Genomic DNA, 20987 nt, shown 5'->3' on the forward strand with positions numbered 1-20987 from the left:
TGATTCCCGATCAATCTCTCACTGTCGTAGCTTATCCAGGCTTACGGCGGAATGTAAAATATGTGATTTTCTGATTTAGTCATTCCAATATTCTTCGACAGAGTAGATGCTTAACCAGCATTGGATTGGGATCCCTCTCGGGCTTCTTATCTGCTCCGACCTTTGACCATGAGAATTCTGGTCTCCCAATACTTGCGGACCTTTGACTGAGGTCTTGTAGTTTATGTATCTTATCAATGGCCATGCGACCTTTAACCCTCCAGTAAATACTGGGAAATTTGTAACACATATCATAACGTCGCTGTGTCAACCGTATCTTTCTCCCCTTCAGAAAACGCAGCACTATAGGCCAGGCAGGAAGCACTTACTTATCCAATATCGAACCCGCTTTGAATTAAATTCGTTAAGCTTCCACCCCAGTCTTTCTTCGTCTGGCTTTCTGTCAACAAGTTCCTCCGAACGGTGAACGCGGGTTTCTTATTTCCGGACCAAAGTCGAAGCCAGAAGGCTTACTTCGGCGATGTAAAATCTAGTGAATGTGTCGCATTGGCTCATCAAATTATTCAGCCAATTTCATCAGTCCGATAATTGAGAATATTTTTTCAAAAAAAATGGAACGTGTTTTTTTGTTGGTGTATCTGTGTCTCACAGTTCTGTGCGTCGATTACACCCACGCTGGTGAGTTCCTTGAGTTTTCTACGTAGAATTCTATCGTTTTTTTTTCTATTTTTGGTCTTTGAAAACTAATCGTCGTGAATTACTGTAATTATTTCAGTATACATCAAAGATCCCTCCCTTTGCAGTAGGTCAAAATGTCACGGTGAGTCGAATTTTTCAAAATCAACAACAATTCACTCCTTATCAATATGGACGAGTTTAACGACCATCCTGCAGTGAATTGCACTAATTGATAAGATCCGCTTTTAGCAACGAGCGAACCGATCAAGGAAAACTGAAATGACAAATATTCACGTTACAATTTTATTACCGCAGCTCCCTCCGGCCAGCTCCAAAAGTTCAAATATTTGGAGGGTATAATTTATCGTTACGCGTACAGCGTTGACGTGAGCACGAATCTCGGTGAAAATAATGGAAACGGGAGTCGCAAGGAGTCGACGATCCAGATCGACTCGGTGGTGTCTCTCAGTTTCGCGTCTCCCTGCGAGGGCTACTTGAAGATAACCGAGTCCTCCGTGAGCTCGAATCGTTCGGCGTACGAACCGGAAACCCCGGACAGAGCCGGTGCCGAGTTCAAAAAAAACGTCGAACAACATCCCATAAGATTCGCCTTCCAAGACGGCGTTATCCACGAGGTATGTCCCCACCCGGACGAGCCGGTCTGGTCCCTAAATTTCAAAAAGGGGATCCTCTCGCACTTCCAAAACAGCATGCGCCGGTTCGACGTGGATCACTCGAGCCCGGAACTGGACGTGAACGGGATTTGCGACACCAAGTACGAGCTCTACGAGGCGAGAAAGACGAGTCTGATCGTAAAAAAGAAGAAAAACATACCGACGTGCACCGACAGATACAAATTTCTGTCGGTCATCCAATCGACGACCTACAAAAGTCCTTACTCCTCGGAGGCCGACTGGTTCCGCGCCCCTTTGTTAAAGTCATCCAGCGAATGCGAGATAACTATAGATCACAACATCTACGAACGAGTCGAATGCGCGGAATCTTATATGCTGAAACCGTTGTCGAACGGTAAAAAAACCGGCGCGCGAACGGACACCCGGACGTCATTGAGGCTCATCGAGGAACTCTCCGACGACTACGTGGACTCCTACGACAGCGAGGGCGACAACTATCCATTGTCGAAGAGGGTCAATCTCCTTTACAATCACGCGGACACGCCGAAGCCGACTCACGGCGAACTTCGCACGTCACGCGACTGCGTTAAAAATATGTGCAGAATGCAGGGGGCCGGTGAAGAACTGCAGCAAGAATTTTCCGAGATCTTTACCAAATTCATACACTCCGCCAGACTTTTGAACTACCCATCGTTGACCCAGCTGATGTACAGGGCGAACAGCATCTGCAGAACCGGAAGGTGGGCCTTGGCTTGAACGAACGAGGGACGGTAAGACCGCAAGTTTTCATGTACCAAAAAATTTGTTTTTTTTTTCCCCCCTCCTCAGAAAGCACATCATCGACGCCTTGCCGTACGTCGGTAGTAACGCCGCGCTGACGGTCCAGAAGGACCTGATAATCAGAGGGCAAGTGTCGCACGACAAGGTGAAGGAATGGGTGACCGGCTTCGCTCTGATCCCCCGTCCCGATCGCGACACGATATGGGCGCTCGCCCCGCTCTTGGAGCGTCAAAAGGAGACGAACAACTCGCAATTCGACCTCGCCTACTCCTCCGTTATCCACGCGTTTTGTTCGAACACCGACGAAGACTGTTTGAAGGTGGAACCGGTGGCCAGATTTTTGCGACACATCGAATCCGAGATCGAGAAAGGATGCGCCAGGAAGAGCCACACGCCGTTGGAGATCAGGAAGGTTCGTAGTCGCGATATCCCTCGGGATAATATCGGCCCAACTTCATATCGCCTCGTTTCAGACGATCGAGGCTCTCAAATCGTTCGGGAACATGGGGGTCGAGACGAAACGGTTGAGGGACAAATTGATGGACTGCATGGAAGGCGGGGGAGGATATTTGACGATGGAGGTCAAGGTCGCCGCCATCGAGGCCCACCGAAGACTACCCTCCTGCGAGGAGACAAGAGACCGTTATTTCCTGAACGTTTACAGAAATCTTACTCTCGAAACCGAGGTCAGGATCGCTTCGTATTTGCAAGTGATGAGATGTCCCGATTACAACGTGATCAAGCTGATAAGACACACTCTCAAAGTAGAGGAGGTCAATCAAGGTACGCGGGGATCGCGAAATCGTTAGGCGTTAAAATCCGATTAACCAAATGGCATTTTTTCATTTCCAGTCGGCTCTTTCGTTTGGAGTCATTTGACGAATCTCTTGAAGTCCTCGTCGCCCAGCAGGATCGAGATACAAAGTCTGTTGACGGACAGGGATTTGGGAATGAAGTTCAACGGTGACATCCGTAAATTTTCGCGAAATTACGAGACCTCGTTCTTCTCCGACGAGTACAATCTGGGCGCCAACTATCAAACCAATTTGATATTCTCACCGAGTTCTTACATCCCGCGAACGGCTACCGTAAACGCAACCTTGGACGTCTTCGGGGAATCAATAAACGCCTTCGAGATAGCCCTTCGTTTCGAGGGTATGGAATTTTACGCCGAGAAATTCTTCGGTCCCGACGGCCCCCTGAGCAACGAAAAAATCACCAATCACTTCCGAACGTTCTTGAGGAGCATGAGGTCCGCGAAGACCGACAACCAGGACTACAACGGGCAGATAAAACGTCTGCCTAACGTCATAGAGAACAACTTCGACAATCCGAGGATAACCTTCGCCCTAAAGGTGTTCGGAAACGATCTCCAATACTCCGTTCTCAACGGGGACAAGCAGATAAGAAACGCTATAGCCACCTTGGATCCTTGGGCAAAAATCAAGCAAATTTTGTCCGGCAAAGAGATGAAATTCGAGAAGGCCACCATGTTCCTGGACTCGTCCTACGTCGTGCCGACCACCGCCGGTCTTCCCCTGAAATTAGGAGCCACGGGATCCGCGGCTTGTAATTTCAAAATGTCCGGAATGATGGACAGCGAACGACTGACGACCAACGGCGAGATCGAAGTTATGGGAAACATGATGCCCAGGTAAGATTTTTGATATTAAAAAAAGCACCAAAGCTGATTGCCACACGCTCACGTCGATCGACGATTTTCAGCGTCAGCGTCGACGTCACGGGGACCATGACGGTCGACGCGTTTTACAAGAGCGCCGGAATCCGCCTGAGGTCCAATCTGTACAGTTCGGGTGCCGTCCGAGGTCATTTGAATGTCAAGGGGATGCACCTGATCAGTCTGAACTTGGGCCTCCCGAACCAAAGGATCGAGATATTCTCCGCGATGACCGACGTCCTCCTGTTGAGCACCAACGGAGCGAATACCGAGGAAATTCCCGTGGGAATGATAGTCACGTCGCGCGATAATAAGGAGGTAAAATTACCGGGAAGCGACATACCAGTAGTGAGCGACAGAACGTGCAGCTGGCCGGCGCTGGACAAACTTGTGGGATTGAAACTTTGCACCGATTATCAATTCTCGAACGTCACCAAGAACCCGAACGCCTCCTACTTCGTCCTGAACGGACCGAGTCTCTTCAAAGTATCGCTGATCAAGGCGGATCCGAGCGCTAAGAGCTACCTGCTGGAGTACAAGTGGAACAGAACGGAGGTGAGACGACATTCGAAATTTCGATCGGAAATCTAGCGAGCTTCGCGATCACGTTGACATTTTTTTATTCCAGACCGAGAGCGTCATCAAGGCGACCTTCGACACACCCGGTTCGAAGATAAACAGGGAACTGAGCGCCCAAATTTCGTTCGACGGTAGCTCGAGGAACGTTTCCGTCCTTTTACAATCGGCCGGCAATTCGCTGGTCGCAAAAGGTGAGCATTTCGAAAGCTCGGCGTTCCCGAAAGATTTTAACCTTTTTTTTTTTCTTTTTTTCTCTATCGCCTATTCAGGAACCTACAAAAAAACAGATTCCGAACTCTCGCTGGACCTGGTGCTCGACATAAACGGCACCAAACATTTCGACGCGAGCGTCGGGTACACCAGAACGGAGGGTCGTCACGGCTACACTTACAAACCAAAATTGTACCTGGCGATCAACAGCGAAAGGGTGGTCGAACTTTCGGGTAATCAATCGAGATGGATTAGGAGATAAAAATTAATCCGACTCTACCTTCATTTTGCAAATCTCCCGTTTCAGGCGCCGTGAGAAACGTGGAAAAAGATAACGTCTCGCAAAGCGACATTAATTTGCTTTTCGAGACCAAGAGAGGATGGAGCAAAGTCACTGGCTACGTAATAACGAAGCAAACGCACATCGAGGCGAACGCGAAACTCGAATACGAATTGGAAGGACTGAAAAGTTCGGCCGCGGCCGTTAAGAAAAAAGAAACCTTGCAGATAGAAGTTTCCCTCAGCAATCTATCCCAGAGAACTCTGACCCACAAGTCCGCCACGCTGAAAATGCAGTCGTCCGCCTACCCCCAGCTGAACATCGTGATGGCCGCTTGGTACCGTCAAGCTCTCGGTCACCTCGAAATTCACACGGAGATAAACTCGAGCCCCCATCTGCTCGACGACAGACACAAACTGACCGCCGAAATAGTCTTGACCAATTCACGAACGTATCTGCAGCACGAAGGTTCCAAAATCGCCGCCTCAGTCGCCATAAAAAAACCGATTCAGAATCTCGACGTAAAAGTCGGACTGAATCACGTGTCCAGCGGTATAGTGACCAAGACCGACGGACTGATCAGATACGCTCCAGGTAACCGAATCGAGAGATCAGAAAAAGAAGAAAAAAACAAAAACGATTCGAGAATCCCCTGTCGAACGAAATTTTTTTTTTTTTTGTTTTATTGCAGGCAAGGAGATAGTGCTGGTCCTCAACATGAAGATGCCCAGGGGAGCGTTGCTGGACGTCGAGGCGCACGCCAATTTGACGATACCTACGTTCACCCCGCTCGTGATAGACATCGACGTGAAAGAGCAGCCCAGAAACGAGTACGACCTGAATTTGGCGGGCACATGGTTCAGCGGTCACAACATAACGGCGAGAGGGACTTACGTGGACAGTTCGACCCTATCGGTGCTGGATCAGTCGGTCAAGCTTCTCCTGAAATCGCCTAGTTTTCCAACGGACGTGATAGTGAACTGCAAGGTTTACGACGACGCGAGCGATCTGCGAATAGATCTGCAAATGGAACAAATAGATCTGGACAAATACGCGCTGATAATAAAACACTCGACGTTGACGTTGACGCAGTTCTCGAGTTACTTCGAATGCCGTTACAAGTCGAACGTTTACACCCTGCTGGCTAACGTGGACAAGGAACGAGAGGCGAGGGTCGAAATGCACCTGGACCGATGGCGGGACGTTCATCTGATAGTGAGGGGTATCGACGAGATAGCCAAGAAAGAAGTCGGACTGGAGATCAAGTGGGACGCGAACAGGGATCCAAATTTGAAGTTCGCCACCGCTTTTCAGCTGGTCAGACAGAGGAATTCGAATTCCAGGAATGTCAGCGCCACCGGGATGGTCACTTACCCGGGGCGACTGGCCACCGGACGATGCCTCTTCGCCCTGCTTGGACAGAACAACTACCTACTCGATACCGTGTTCAAATGGTCGCCCAACTCGGCCGTGCAGTTCACCGTCAACGCCGATTATCGGATGGAACCGTATCACAAGATATTCAAAATGGAATCGCAGCTGGTAACACCATTCGAATTTTGGAAAAAGACTTCGTTCAACACCAGGTGAGGTCGAGTCGTCGCCTCATCGTCCGACCTCTTCGCTCCATCGATTTGTTGGTTTTTTTCATTTCATTTTTTTTTTTTTTTTTGGTTTTTTGGGTTTCAGGTTTTTGCAAAATAACAACACATTCACGGCCAGCGGTAGCGTTTACTGGCAGGACACACAGCATTTTTTGATAGATTTGTGGAGCGACTTGAAGGACGACGACCAGAAGTTGGAATGGCGCGGTAATTGCGGACTCGGTAGCACGGTTCACCACGTCAAATGGATAACGAGCAACGTGACCCACGTACAGACTTACGGTAGAAAAGTTGACTCTCGCGTGCTGGTCAATTACTATCCGGACAAAGTGTTCGATTTGAAGAGTTCGTGGGAACTGACGAAGGACAAAGACGAGGCGTTCAACGTGACCGGACGACTGAACATGATATCGCCACTGGCAAGTTACGAAAGAGGCGACGTTATTTGCAGTTTCAAGTTCACCGAGGACTGGAAAATTCAGGGTGGCGTTTACGTCGACCTCGACAAACGGAAGTACACCGGACGTTTGATCGGCGACATCGCCCGTCTCAGGGAATCAATGGTGCAATTCAATCTGACCACACCGATCGACAGGTTTTCAACGGTTCGCGGTAAACTCGGTTTCTCCGAGTCCGAGAAGCACGTGGTGGCCAAGGTAGACGGACCCCACGGCGCCGTGGGCTTCGAAGGGATTTGCCAATTGTTCGCTCACGGCTCCGATTTCAACGTGAAACTGGAACTCGCCACCCCGATCGACCTGCTCCAGAGGACTCTGGTCGTCGCCAAGCTCAACAAAAAGGAAGCCGATTTCAGGATCGGCTACAACAACATCACCGCCGGATTTCAGGGAGTCTGGTATTTCCTGAATCTGACCGACTTCCACCACAGATACATCATCTACACGCCCCTCGAGTGGTTCGAGGAATGCGGTATCGTTTTGAAACTGGTCGTGGACAGCGTCCCCGGTAGGGCGAAGGTCAAACTGGACACCGAGTTTTCGGTGAAATTGACCGACACAAAAATTGGAATAGCTGCCACGGCCGGACCGAAACCTCCGCCGTTCGTCATACCGAAATCACCTTCGGAACTGGACGCGCCGCCCGACAATTCCACCCTCGAGTACGAAGACGATTACGAAGACGACGACATTCTGGACGAGAAGTTGTACTGGCAAGGTCAATTTCAGGTGAGTGGAATATCGGTTGTAAAGTTTATTTCGGCAAATTTATTTCCACTTCGTTTCCTTTTCAGATCGATCCGGCCATATTCGAAACCGTAGTAGGTGAGCTGGACATAGACGAGGAGGAATCAACCTACAAAATTTTGGGATCTTTGAAAATTCCTCCGGGAATCATACGAATGGACGACAGATTTTTTATGGAGGATATTTTCACGATGAAAAACGACCTGAAAATCGACACACCATTCGATTTCGCATCGGAGATAACGTCCACGTATTTGTTCAATCTGAATTTGGACGATCACGTTTACCTCGTCGGGACGGACTTGAGGTTGAAAAATCACAGCGATTGGATCGAGGTTCGTGATTTGTCGGCCGATTGTTCGTTCGGGAGAAAATAGTAAGCGAATTTTTACTCACGAATTACGATATTTCAGGTCGGGTACAACGTTAATTACACCTCACGTTCCGTCGACGATTTGAGTACCGAAATTTTCACGTTCAACGTCAAAACACCCCTGCGATTCATAGCGTACGTGAAGGGTAAAATAATCTTAGAAAAAGACGACGGCGCTTACAAGAGCAAAGTAGATCTGGAAGGACCAAATTGTCGTGTGAACATCGACGGATCCCTCGAAGTTAGTAACGCACCCTCGGGAAAACGAAAAAAAAAACAAGACACTTTTCAAAATCTTTCCAATTTCTAAAAGTTTTTTTCTCTCTCGATCCTTCCACGTTTACAGTCCGACGACGGTTACTTGGACAGTATGATGCTCGTGAAAATTTCGAGCCCGATATTCGTCGTTCCGAGGACGAAACTGATAATGAAGAAGGACATGGCGTCGAAGGAGAACCGCGTCGAATTAGGAATGGAAATTTACGAGCCCGTCTCAAAAGTAGTGAGTAATCGAAACTCGACCCACCGAATCTCGTTTCTCGTCACCCCTCACTTTCCCCGCCTCCTTTTCATTTTCAGTTCAATCTCCAAGGAATCTGGCACGTCGAGGGTATGAACTTGCTGAACGCCACGGCGATCCTTACCAGCCCCGTAGAAATGCTGGAAAATGTGCGGGCGAGTCTCTACCATTCGAACACGCTAACGAAGGACGACGCGATGAAATTGGACGTGGAATTCGTCCACCGGTTCGTCACGCTGTACAAACTGACGGGGAATTACAGGAACAACGTCGTGAGCATGCGGCTGAACAGTCCGTTGAAGAACTTCGAGGCGGTAGAATTCTTGGGAAAGGTGGTCAAGGTCGGCGACGGCGTGTTCGAATTCAGCGGTGATTTGAGGAGCGAGGGGTCTTCCGAATTTCACAAGGTCGACGGACAGGTCACCGCGAACGAGGGTGTGATCACCTCGGTGGAGGCGGCTATAATACCGCAGGGTAAATCCCAGCCGGGCAAGGAAATGCTCGTGAATTTTTACAGGGAGGATTACGGATTCAAGATTCAGACGAAGGACACACCGAGGGACGCTTACGTGAGTTTCAGCTACATGAATCTGTACAGTTGGAATTTGGAGACGAAGATATTCGCGGCGGACAACAGATTCGTCGATTATCAGCTGATGGCCTTCATCCGCAATCAGAGGAACGGGAATCTGAGCGCACATTTGTTCGGGAAAACTCCGTGGAAAAGTTTGGAACAAATCGCTCTCGACGGGAATCTGATGTTCACGGATTTGGGGGGTAGCGTCGCGACGCACCATCGTTTCAACCGGGACAGCAGCGACTTCCGTTTGGAGTATTATTTGAAATACATGGAGGACATGTTCGGGAAAATAATTTTCGGCTACGACATCGACAACGTGAAGAAACACATCGACACCCAGATATTCTACAAGAATCCCAAGAAAATATTCCGGAACATAAACACGGGATTCGACGTTAACGTGGACCACGAAATTTGGAGATTCGGGAGCAACGTCACTCTGGGTTTCGTGGATGAGAATAACATCGACGCCATTTTGAGCCTCACTCTTCCACCGCCGGATAAGGATGTCCATACGATACTGATCAGCTACCACGGACAGAAGGAACTGAACGACTACAAATACGCTGTTGGTTACAACACGATTTTTTCAAAATCAAACTACGCATCGGACGGTTCGGTGGGTGTTCGATTTATCGAAACTGGCATTGCACGCACTAGTTTTCGTCCTTCCACCCCCTAAAAAAATCGTTTACATTTTTATCCTGTAATTTTTTTTTCAATTTCTCATCGAGATATCTCGATCTTTCTGCTCCTAAGATAGAAGATAGATCAATTTCGCTTTCAGATTCAGATTCCTGAGATCCAAATACCTTGGAATAGCATAGGAAACCCAAGAAAAGAAAAATGTTGATTTTTTACCTCAAAATCGAAAAAACTCCAAGGGGTACCCCTTTGAATTTTTTCGATTTTTGGGCCAAAAATGAAGTATTTTAAAAATCGATTGCAGGACACTTTCCCTACGCATTTTGACCTCAGGAATACGAATCTATGGGTCAAATTGAGCTACGAATTTTTCCCATCGAGATATCCTTGATTTTTCAATCAGTTTGAATCAATAAATTGGTGATAACTGGATCAATTTCACAGATAGATCAATGTAGCTCTTAAATTCAGATTCCTGAGATCAGGATTCATCGGAATAGCATGAAAAAAATGTCGATTTTTGGTCCTAACGTGAAGTATATTTTCAAATTCGATTCTAGTTGGTACAGGACACGTGTATTCTGAATCTGCTCATAATCGAAACTGATGATACTAACAAATGATAATTTTACAGTTGAAAATGCAGACGCAGGACATAAACGGACACCTAAGATTAACTTGGGGTCTGACGGCTCGCGAGACGGTGAACAATTTGTTCAACGTCACCTTCGACAACAAGGAAATCGCTTTCGATTATTCGCTCATAACGCCGAATTATCTACAAGAAGAAACTCTGGTGGTGCGACTGAACTACGACGGAGGTTCACCGGATCAGATGGTGATAAACGCGAACGTTTATTCTCCCTCCACTAAAAAAATTGGAACGGCAAATTTGGTTTACGCGAGTTTAGCGAACGTCAACGGATCCGTGAACGCCTCGACTCCTTTCAAAGCGCTTCCCTACGCCGGCTGCAATTTCATCGTCCTCACAACAATGTGGGTATCCGAATTACGTGGAACAATCGACGTGGTGGAGAATAATCGTTAATTATTTTTTTGGTTTTTTTGTTTTTCTTTTTAGAAAACAAAACAAGAGGTACGTCCAGGTTACCTGGCCGGAGAACACCGCCGTTCTGAACTCTCAATACGCCTATCAGAGCGAAAGGCTCGATTCGTCTTTGGAAGGAAGTTTTCAAGTGGAAATCCCTCTGAACACTCGCCACATCGGATACCTGACGTACGGTTACAAAAAACGTCCGTTGATAACCACCGGTCATTCCGAATTGACGTACAACGGCGAGGAAATAATGCGAGGGAATTACAAGTCGAAGAGTCAGTCGAGAGCGGGATTCGAACGAGACAACATAGAAATAACCATCGAGAACCCATTCAAACCGTTGGGAATAAATTACATGAACCAGTATGAGTACAGCGGTGGTATCGAGGGTACGAATTATCCGACCGTCGAAACGAAGCACATAAACGTCTACAGGCTGGACAATAGGTCGGAATTCGACGTTACCGGCGAGTCGCGAATAAGGACCACCCACAGCGGTCAGGACGTAGACCTGAAGGCCGTCCATTCGAACCGCACGGTGAAGCTGAGGACGGACTACAACATTCTACCCGGCGAATTCGATCACAATTGGCGGCTTAGTTTGGCCGAAGACGCGTGGGCCTCATACCACGTGAACATCGTCAACAAAACCACGGATGAGGTCGACAATCAATTTTTGATAATAAACTTGGCATATCCGAGGAGAAATTTCACCCTCGACGGATCGTACAAGATAAGCAGCACCGACATAAGTTCGCAAGCTAATTTGGAGTGGGACAAGGAAAGCGGCAAACCAAGGTCGATCGGTGCCGGATTCGATTGGAGCAAGTTCAACACCGACGATCTAGAGAAGTGGCAAGAAGCCGTGCTGAGCTTCAAGCACCCGAGTTTCGAGAAGGACGTGACCTTCACCGCGAAACTCTTCAACGGTGACCCCAAGAGTTTGGTGAAGGTCGGTCTGGTCGTAGACTACTCTACGGAGCCGGAGAAGCTCTTGGTACTCTCGGGGAGGATCAGGGACGAGAGCGTCTGGCCGTTGGATCGTAAATACAGCTACGAAATAATCGGACGACACCCGAACACTCGTCTGGATTTGAGGGTCCAAGGATCCGTCCATAAGCACGGATTGGTTTACGGAAAATTGAGCAACTTCGCTACCTACAAACGAAGCTTCTTGCCCGTTGAAGCTGGGCAACTTTACGCGTCGGTCGATTTGTCTCTCTACGAAATTGAACTGAGGAGGGAAAACAAGGAGGTGATCAAGTACTTGAAGACCAGGTATTACCCCGCCTATCCGGAGTACGTTGTCAACGGTTCGATGATATACACCCCGGACACCAACGCCACGGGTCATTTTTACTTGAATTTGGACGAGAAGTTGACATGGCTAATGGTCAATTACACTCCAGGTAAAATTTCGTTCCTGGCATCGGCTCGCCGCCGGCAGTCTTCGGTTAAATTTCGTCTTTTTTCTTTCCGATTCAGACGCCGTGGAGAGCCTGAGGATGTTGGGTAAAATTCCCGACGCTCGGAACGCGGTGTTCGACATATGGAGGACCTACGATCAGGACCTCGTTTTGTCGGACGTGGCCTTTTATCTGCGTTTGAACCACTCGAGACTGGTCACTTCGACTTTGAGGTGGAGACCGGACCTGAAGGAAGACATCACGGTAAGCTCGACGCGAACGCGGCAGAAAACGGTTGATAATCTCGGCATCTAAATTAACGTGGTCGTTTTTCAGAACGCGATAAAATCCTCGTTCAACACAGCGTATCAGAGCATAGGGGAGGACGCGGAGTATTGGAAACAGTACATTAGAAGCGAAACAGCCGCCGCCATCTCCGACGTCTGGGAAGACGCCCAAACCGAACTTTACGAATTTCTCGAAGACTGCAAGTAAGAAACGTTCTCCGCGATACCCCGACTGGTCGTAATATATTCAGAAAATTTTCTGCTCAATTTTCAGCAACCTCCGAGAAGTTCAAGTAGATTTCGACGACCTCAAATTGTACCTGAACGACTCTTACAACGCGAACGAATTTTACATAAGAGACATCGTCGGATTCGGAACCTATTTGATCGACGAATTGTCTCTGAGAAGTCACATACAATCGCTGCCCAATATAGTCAACGAAATTTGGGATATAATGGGAGAATCCGGTCTGGCCATAAGAAACTCTCTCATCTGGGCGATAGAGACGGTGAAGGCGGGTTACAACAAGTTGTCGGAAATAGTAGCGGCCATTTTGAAGGGTGATTCGATGACCGCGTTGACCGAGATATTCGAAAAACTCGTGGAGAAGTACGACAAGTTCGTGAAGGATTTGCACGTGTCGTTCATAAAGTACATGGAAAATTTGTGGAACAATATATTCCTCGCCGTATCGCAGCAGTGGTCGAGATTTCTGAAATACGTTGAACCGATGTTCATAAAAGTCCTCCACTATTTGGAAACGGTCGTTTGGTCGGCGAGCAACGAGGTCCTTCACTTCCTCTACGACCGTAGGAACGACATAATAACGTCGCCGTACTTCGACCGTTTCACAAACTTCACACAGGACGTGGACAGAATCTACAAGGACATTCAGGCTCACGATATCGTGACAAACGTGAGAAAATACTCGGCTATAATCATCGATTTCGTGAAAGAACGTTACTTCACCATGGTGCCGTTTGGAAAAGAGTTGAAAAACGTCGTCGACGAGATAATCGGGGAACTTCAGGAGCTCACCAAGCTACCGTCCGTTCGTTTCACCATCGACAAGGTTCAGCAACTCTACGCGAAGATCAAATACCTTTACGACTACTTCGAGGTCGGCGATCAACTGAACACAGCCATAAAATTGATCCACCTGAAGTTCACCGACATAAGCCAGACGGCTCTGCAGGCCGAAAATCGGTACAGGGAAGCGAAGACCAAGTTCATATTCAGCCCGGAAAAGGGACTTTTGTGTCTGGAACAGAAACTGCCCATGTCATGGCACGCTTTCAACCAAACTCCCGAGTTCCAGGAGATAGCCGAGTACAGGGCGTTCACCGACATGCGAACCTACTTCGTCAGCTCGAACATGACCTTCTGGACGCTCTATCACCAGTACAAACCGTACACAGAACCCTCCAGCTGGCTGCCCCCCTTCAGAGGTAGCTATAATTTTTCGTCGCCCCGAAAGGAGCGGATTTCAGGTGATCGGACGTTTTTCGCTTTGCAGCTCAAGCGATGATAGCCGGTGGCCAACATTACATGACCTTCGACGGTCGTTACTACGAATTCAGCGGGGAGTGCACTTATCTGTTGGCCCAGGATTTCGTTAGACACCAGTTCGCGGTACTGGTGAAATACGACGCCGACAAAGTCGAGACGACGCATCAGATAATCGTTTTGATAGGAGGAGAAGCTATTCAATTGGACGTCTCGAAGAACGTAAGTCCATCGCACGTTCCCTGGTCTTCAATTATTTATTTATTTATTTTTTTATTAAACTTCACAGTCGGTGAAACTCTTGAACTCCGACTTGGGACTGCAACTGCCCGCGCACCTGGGGAACGAGGACATTTTCGTTTATCAGGAGGAGAGCATAGTGATCGTGGAGAGTCAGCGTCGGCTTTTCAAGCTCGAATGCAACATGAAGTACGATTTGTGCATCTTGGAATTGTCCGGATGGTACTACGGTAAAACGGCCGGTCTGTTCGGGACAATGAGCAACGAACAGTCGGACGATTACCTCAATTCTCACGGGAGGATAGAGACGGACGTCGGTCCGTTCGCGCGAACTTGGTCTCTGGACAACGCGCAACAATGCAGAAGCGCGCAGAACAAGGCTTTCGAGAAACCAGCGAAAACTCGAGAGTTTCAGATCTGCAAGGACCTGTTCGCCAACAAAAGTTCGGAGTTCAATTCCTGCTTCAACAACGTCGATCCTAATCCCTACCGAACGATGTGTTTGAACACCAGAAGCGAGAAGGAAGCCTGCACCGTGGCCGTATCCTACATCCAAGTGTGCCTCTTCCACGACACATATCTGAGGATACCGGACCGGTGCACCCGCTGCAGTTTGGTGAACGGAACGGAGGTCAAAGAAGGTGAATTCCGAAAACTCGAAGGGGACGACGTGCCGAAATCTACGGACGTTGTTTTCATCGTTGAAGCGAAGAGTTGCAACCGGGACGTGAAAAACAACGCCAGCTTGGAGCAACTGATCTCCCAATTGAACAAAGAGTTCACCGAATCGAAACTCTCCGGGGTCAGATGGTCCCTCGTCACGTTCGGGGGAAACGGGGTGTTCGACGAACCGAGGAGTCTGGTTATCAACGGGGAAACGTTCGCCACGAATTACAGACATTTCACCTCCTACTTCGACCACATTCCGATCGGTAACGGCAATCAGGACATATTTTCCGCCATCAGATACGCGACGAAGCTAGGATATCGCGCCGGTGTATCGAAGACCTTCGTTCTACTGCCGTGTTCGCAATGCGATCCGCGGAATCAAACGGTAATCGCGTCGTCTGCTACGTCGTAATTAAAACGATAATTTCATGTCTCTGAACATTAACGATAACGCGTGTCGTTTCACAGCTGAACTATTCCGTCCTGAACCAAGTGCTGATCGAGCAGGGGGTTACGCTGCATATTTTGATGGACGGGGATTTCCAGATGGAGAAAGAGAGACTTGGAAAAATAACGTACGGGTTGGACGCGGGTAAGGCTTACACGAAAAAGGACTCCAGGTCGTTGGACGGGGACGTAGATTTGCGGAGACAAGTTAAATTGTCGAAAAGTATTTTGGGATACTGCACCCCGTTGGCTCTGGAGACGAACGGCACGATTTTCAGCGGTAGAAAGTTACGCTTCGAGAAACCGGTGGCTGTCAAAAAGTTTTCCAACGTGTTTTCGAAGAGGGTTGCCCTCAGCGCGACTCCGAGTGTTTGTCAACACTGCGAGTGCATGGCGGACAACAACGGTGTTACGAAAATGGAATGCGTACCTTGCGTTTATCCTACACCGGTCATCATAGACTATGTGAGTATGTGATAATGAATAATAATATTTGGTGAGCGGATGTAACGGGTGAAAATATTTCACAGGAGGGCTTCAACGAAGACGAGTCTCTGGCCGCTCTGCAACCCTTCGATTTTGATTACAATCAAACGACGGAATTGGACGAATATTGACACGAGAGATCGTAGAACGAGAGTATTTAGATATTATCTGAATCACTGGGTCATCGATAAAAAAGGAAATGGGTCGACTATGAAAGCTGATGACGTTTCCGAATGGTTCATAAATCATCTTAATCGTTATTCTCTTTATCAATCGAGATTAGAGCGTTGTGCTAAATTTGCCTGGTTACGAAACTAAATTGTGCAACATTTGGAAATTCATCGTAAGATGAAATATTATTTCTATTATCTGTTATATTTATCAAAACTGATACCGTTTGATTCAAGACCGGTGAACACACGGCGGCAAATGATTTTCATTATTCATCATGTAACCGGCTTATTATTAAGAATAATCAACTAATTAATTGATTACTTTTTCAGTTAAGTAATTGTAATAAGCATTTTAATTTATTTATTACACGTGCCAAATAATCTGGCTTATCTAAACCAGTATGAATCATTTTCCTTACTTCTATCTTACGATTTACAATTAATTTTTCAATCGACTGTATAAATTGATGACAGTAAATGCCAATCGCAGTGAATAATAAAAAAAAAAAAAACGCTCGATTATTGCTGAATAGTAATCGAATTTTTATAAATATTCGCCAGTTTTTTGATACTTAATTTCTGAACGTGGTAAAAAATGACGTGGCAGGAACTATATGACTCAAAGGTTATTAACGAGAAAATTATTAATGAAAAATGTCCGCATTATACCAGAAATGTATTTTATTAATAAGTATTCTGTTAAAAATATAACAATTCTAAGGATAACAAATGAACAGGCGACAGCTTGCGGTTTTACAGTTAATTATTATAATCGTTATACTCGATGTAGTGTTATTCACCCGACAATGACACCGAAGACCGTTATCTGAGGAGTCATTTTTTCTGAATATGTATACAACATTGCCTTCATAAATCGACAGACACCCCAACTGCATGAACGGAGAATATTTCAGAGTTTGGCTATTCTATTTTTATTCTGAAATATGGATTTGAGATTTCGAATAAAACTTGAATACGATTCAACTGTAACGCGGATTTAATTCAACGTTGTTTTTTTTTTTGTCTGGTCAATATCAAGGGCACACCCTATACTTTCTCAACGATTTTCAAAGAACAATTATTACGATATAAAACAATGAGGAAAACTTTACTCTTTATAAAAGGAGCAATAGCAGCACCATGAAAATAATACAGTCGTAAATACGACAATAATCATCTAACGCAGTGAATATTATGAAATATCATCCAGTTTTTTCGTTTTCCGCTTACGATCGATCAGTAACAGACCACGTTTTGTATGAATAATTTGACTCGAACTGGAAAGGATTCGCAAGAAAGTCATGCCGTCGTTGTTTGGTCATTTTGTTTTAATATTTTTTCCAGGGGATCAAGCATAAAAAAGTCGTCATCTGGTGTCGTGTGCTTGCAAATGATTAGGAGCATCAGCGAACGTGAACTTTAACTTGTAAGCTTCTGCAACTAAAACACCGATCTCTGAATCAGTCCAATTTTGTGTAGGCAAATTTTGCAACATCAACATCAACCCCTGAAAATCCGGCTGTTGTAAAAGATGTCGTCTCCAACGGAGAAGAAACGCCGCACAGACGTACAATTGAAACGATGCAAATTTATCGGATTCCGCAAGATACGTATCCCAGAGACGAATTGTACAGTGCAGAGGCAACTCTCTGGTCAACAAATTATTCATCCACCTAAACGAGAACTGCAGATAATCAACGCCGTGTTGATGAAGGTGCTGATGTAACGGACCTGTAAATTTTAATCGTCATTTCGCTTGGATCGCAACGTTGTTGTCAATAGTCTCTGGCTACTTTTATTACCGTCGATCCTCTGTATGAGCTCTTTTAATTGATTAACTTTATGCTGAATTCCCAACTGCGCGAAAATGTAGTTATCTTGTATTCCATCGAGGAATTTTGACAGACACCAAAAGCTATCTGCCTCTATAATTCGTCTTCTATCCTCGGGCAGAGTAACAACTTCGTAATTTTCTAGGTCTTGCCAAGCCGAAGCTGGCGCTGCCTCCTGAAGGAAGACTAAGAAAAACGGTGTCACCAAGTCGTTCATTCCCTGGAAATCGATCGTGAGAGACGACAGTCCGCAAAAACTTTGAGTAATGTGAATCAGAAATTTTATAGTTCACCTGAACATAACCGGACGCAGGATGTCTGATAGCCCATATGTAGAGTATTCTTTCAAATATTAGTTGAACGGTAGGTTGTTGAAAGAGTGTAATTAGCGGTGACATTCTTGGTATGTCGATATGTATTTGGCGATACGTGTCTTGGAACGCTTCATCCCTCTCCGTATCGTAGTATTGTTTTACTAAATTCCAATAATCTAGTCGTTTTCGTTCCAAGACTTGTCGTCTGCGCTCCAAGTTAGCGGGCAGATATTCCTGTGCATTTGAGCAATAGCTTAGTTTTTCGCAGGGTTTTGCGTCAGGGACGATCAACTTACGGATAATAATCTCCAGGTAACGGAACGCAGCTTAGAGGGGACACCTGACCACGATAGTTGTCGCAATTCGTCCAGATTCAACAAGGCCGTTTCCAATAACGATTGGAATTTGTCAACCTTGCTTTCTCCATCTGAAAGTATTGTCAGTCAAGTAAGCTTCCCTAATGCCTTGCTTTGGGGATGAAATTCCAGTCCTCGTTTGATTACCTTGATCCTTAGAAGGTACAAAGAATTTCGGAGGAGCTCCCATTTGTCTCAGGGGTTGCGGTCTTCCGGGGAATTGGTGCGACCTATGTTGCGGGGAGTTACTGTTTCTTGCTTCCAGATCTTCGAGATTTTGATTCTGGTTGTTACTCCCCTGTAGCTGCTGGGTGTTCATAGTAGCATTTCTGAGCCTCAGTGGCTGGACGGCGAGTCTTTGCAAAGCCTCTGTTTTCTTCTCTTCCGATATTATTTCCTGTCGCTGATCTTTGCAATTTATTTGAGTGGCTCCTGCTGTCCTATGGCTATTTATAACGCTCAGAGCTGCGGAGTGACTCACTCTTTTGGATATCTTGACGTCGGATACGGTGCAAAACTCATCGTCACCAGAATCCCAAGCATCGTCAACGCTCTCTTGAAAATCTTTGAAAGAAGTCACACCACTCCCACTGTTGCCTAACACATTTTGCCCGACCGGCGTTAGAGTCGAACCGGCATGACTTATCCTACCGGACTTTACCTCCTGCTTCAAACTTGGCCTGCAGGAAATCGTGAATCGTAAACTAATAGAAAGAACTAATTATAGTCAGCACAACACATACCGTCCAGGTACTGCGTGTGCATTTTTTCTCCAAAACGATTGGTGGCTGGGATGTGGTTGGCGTTGATGATTTTGATTCTCCATTGTATTTCTCCGGTACCCCGTTAACTTCCAAATCCCAAATTTCTGTGCCGGGCCGCGGCAAGAAAACGGATGCCATTCATTACCACTCGAACAACTGCTCAATATGTCAAAAATTTTAGACATATTTCTCTCAAAACCCATTGCGACGGTATTGGAAATCAAATGAATCGACAAGAAATATCAACAATTTATTGAACTCTGCTTAAAAAAAATTGGAACTAATTGTACCACATCTAAATGAGAAAGGTTGTATCGCCAATAACCATCCTTTCTCGACCATTTATTTGTATGTCAAATAACTCAAACATATTATAATTAAACAAAAGTTGGGTTGCACAATTTCCAATAACGACGTCTGAGTAAATGATACTATTATGTAAGAACTTGCAATTAACTACCAGCAATTAACTACTGGCGATTAACTTTTTTTCACATAGGTATTGGGTAATGAAGAAGAACAAAAATAATGAGGAATGAAGTTGTAGAATGATGTTTTTGAATAATTGGCAAATAAGAACCAGAAGTTGAAGATGAATCCATTGAGGTGAATACAAGTTCATGCAAATGATTCATTGTCCAGATTTTGTAAATGCCATCATATGACGGTACATCAAGCACAGCGATGGTTTAACCATTGTATGCAGAACACAAGCCAAATGTTGGTGATTGTGAAGCATAAGTTCAATTATGCATTAATAATAAGTATAGCGATTACATAAACAGTGTGCATACATGACACATAAAACTGCAATAATAATTATCTGCTGATGCAGGAGAATTACTGAGGAAGTAGGTAGCAGTGGGGAATACAGGGCTGATATTTTAGTTCAAGCATCAAAATGTATCGGGGATCTGATTTCTCTCTCCGATGTGCGTACAGCTTTGATTGTGGTGTAGTAATTATTTGTACATCGAAGCCACGTACATACTTGATAATTTGTGTGCTAGCACAGTTCGTTTTGGATCAGTATCATGCAGCAGATATTCTAATTCATAAATAATAATGATTCCATTAATCCGAGTATTTATCGTTACCATTTATCGCACCGCGATCATGTTCTTATTGAAAAGTGTTTCACAGAGAAATCATAGCGTTTAAATGCATGTATATTTCGCTGTATTTATAAATTACATTTGCACTTTTTCATATCTGTTTTTGACATGTGTGTACTACTTGTCGTCGTGTTTAATGTGATCAAGCGATAGTCGAGGTGGTGACCAACTGACAAAATTCGGTTCAACTCAGTTATGCAACTCGCAAGTCTTATTAAATATACCTTAGGATCGCTGGAGGCGCTGATGCCGATGAATCTTTCCTACTTTTCCTATTTTTATACTCCGCGGTTCTGAATTTGAAATATGGCGACTACACTGGTAGTTCGTTTGTTAAACGGTAAATTCAACTGATCAGTAATCAGTACACAGTAATTAGAAATCAGTTTGCCGACCGCAGCAGTCGAGAATGGTTCAGCTTTTCGTACGTTTTTCATTGTCCTTCGTGGAATCGTTCAGAAGCCTTTAATTGATGTACTTTGATGACATTCAAGTTATCTTTTGAATTCCTCCTCCATTTACACAATAAAATTGCAGTTATACTTCTGTTCTATCATTCAAGACATA

The 20987-nt window shown here is 45.8% G+C and overlaps 2 protein-coding genes across 6 annotated transcripts; one reads left to right on the forward strand and one right to left on the reverse strand.

Moving 5' to 3' along the window:
* The first annotated feature begins 360 nt into the window (after positions 1-360).
* LOC105683963 lies at positions 361-16773 on the forward strand. The gene is made up of 25 exons (XM_012396966.2): positions 361-678; positions 776-820; positions 994-2053; positions 2142-2505; positions 2567-2876; positions 2946-3747; positions 3819-4326; positions 4400-4541; positions 4620-4793; positions 4868-5434; positions 5532-6426; positions 6530-7631; positions 7697-7984; positions 8063-8263; positions 8369-8524; positions 8602-9741; positions 10402-10763; positions 10849-12233; positions 12310-12494; positions 12567-12721; positions 12792-13966; positions 14035-14246; positions 14314-15318; positions 15402-15845; positions 15911-16773. The coding sequence occupies exons 1-25, from the start codon at positions 537-539 to the stop codon at positions 15995-15997; spliced, it is 12906 nt and encodes a 4301-aa protein (XP_012252389.2). The 5' UTR covers positions 361-536; the 3' UTR covers positions 15998-16773.
* Positions 16703-20782, reverse strand: LOC105683965 (TBC1 domain family member 22B). 5 transcript variants are annotated; one of them, XM_020851200.2, is made up of 7 exons: positions 20645-20782; positions 19285-19461; positions 18689-19221; positions 18482-18612; positions 18165-18419; positions 17842-18091; positions 16703-17770 (listed from the first exon to the last, which is right to left on the reverse strand). In XM_020851200.2, the coding sequence occupies exons 2-7, from the start codon at positions 19365-19367 to the stop codon at positions 17406-17408; spliced, it is 1617 nt and encodes a 538-aa protein (XP_020706859.2). In that variant the 5' UTR covers positions 19368-19461; positions 20645-20782; the 3' UTR covers positions 16703-17405. The 5 variants fall into 5 exon arrangements, with proteins under 5 accessions (XP_020706859.2, XP_020706860.2, XP_012252399.2 ...); XM_020851201.2 differs by lacking the exon at positions 20645-20782 and adding an exon at positions 20293-20597; XM_012396976.3 differs by lacking the exon at positions 20645-20782 and adding an exon at positions 20403-20596.
* Positions 20783-20987: the final 205 nt, after the last annotated feature.

The sequence above is a fragment of the Athalia rosae genome, chromosome 5, assembly GCF_917208135.1.
Source record: "Athalia rosae chromosome 5, iyAthRosa1.1, whole genome shotgun sequence".
Lineage (NCBI taxonomy): Eukaryota > Metazoa > Arthropoda > Insecta > Hymenoptera > Athaliidae > Athalia > Athalia rosae.

What these genes read in the sequence shown, in the direction of transcription:
- LOC105683963 (XM_012396966.2), top strand. Translation starts at nt 537, where the DNA reads ATGTGTCGCATTGGCTCATCAAATTATTCAGCCAATTTCATCAGTCCG. An exon ending in ACATCGACGGATCCCTCGAA is followed by an intron (nt 8,264 to 8,368) that starts GTTAGTAACGCA and finishes CCACGTTTACAG; the next exon opens with TCCGACGACGGTTACTTGGA. An exon ending in ACTACGCATCGGACGGTTCG is followed by an intron (nt 9,742 to 10,401) that starts GTGGGTGTTCGA and finishes ATAATTTTACAG; the next exon opens with TTGAAAATGCAGACGCAGGA.
- LOC105683965 (XM_020851201.2), bottom strand. Translation starts at nt 20,405, where the DNA reads ATGGTAACGATAAATACTCGGATTAATGGAATCATTATTATTTATGAA. An exon ending in GCACACGCAGTACCTGGACG is followed by an intron (nt 19,222 to 19,284) that starts GTATGTGTTGTG and finishes GATTTCCTGCAG; the next exon opens with GCCAAGTTTGAAGCAGGAGG. An exon ending in GCTCATACAGAGGATCGACG is followed by an intron (nt 17,771 to 17,841) that starts GTAATAAAAGTA and finishes TAAAATTTACAG; the next exon opens with GTCCGTTACATCAGCACCTT.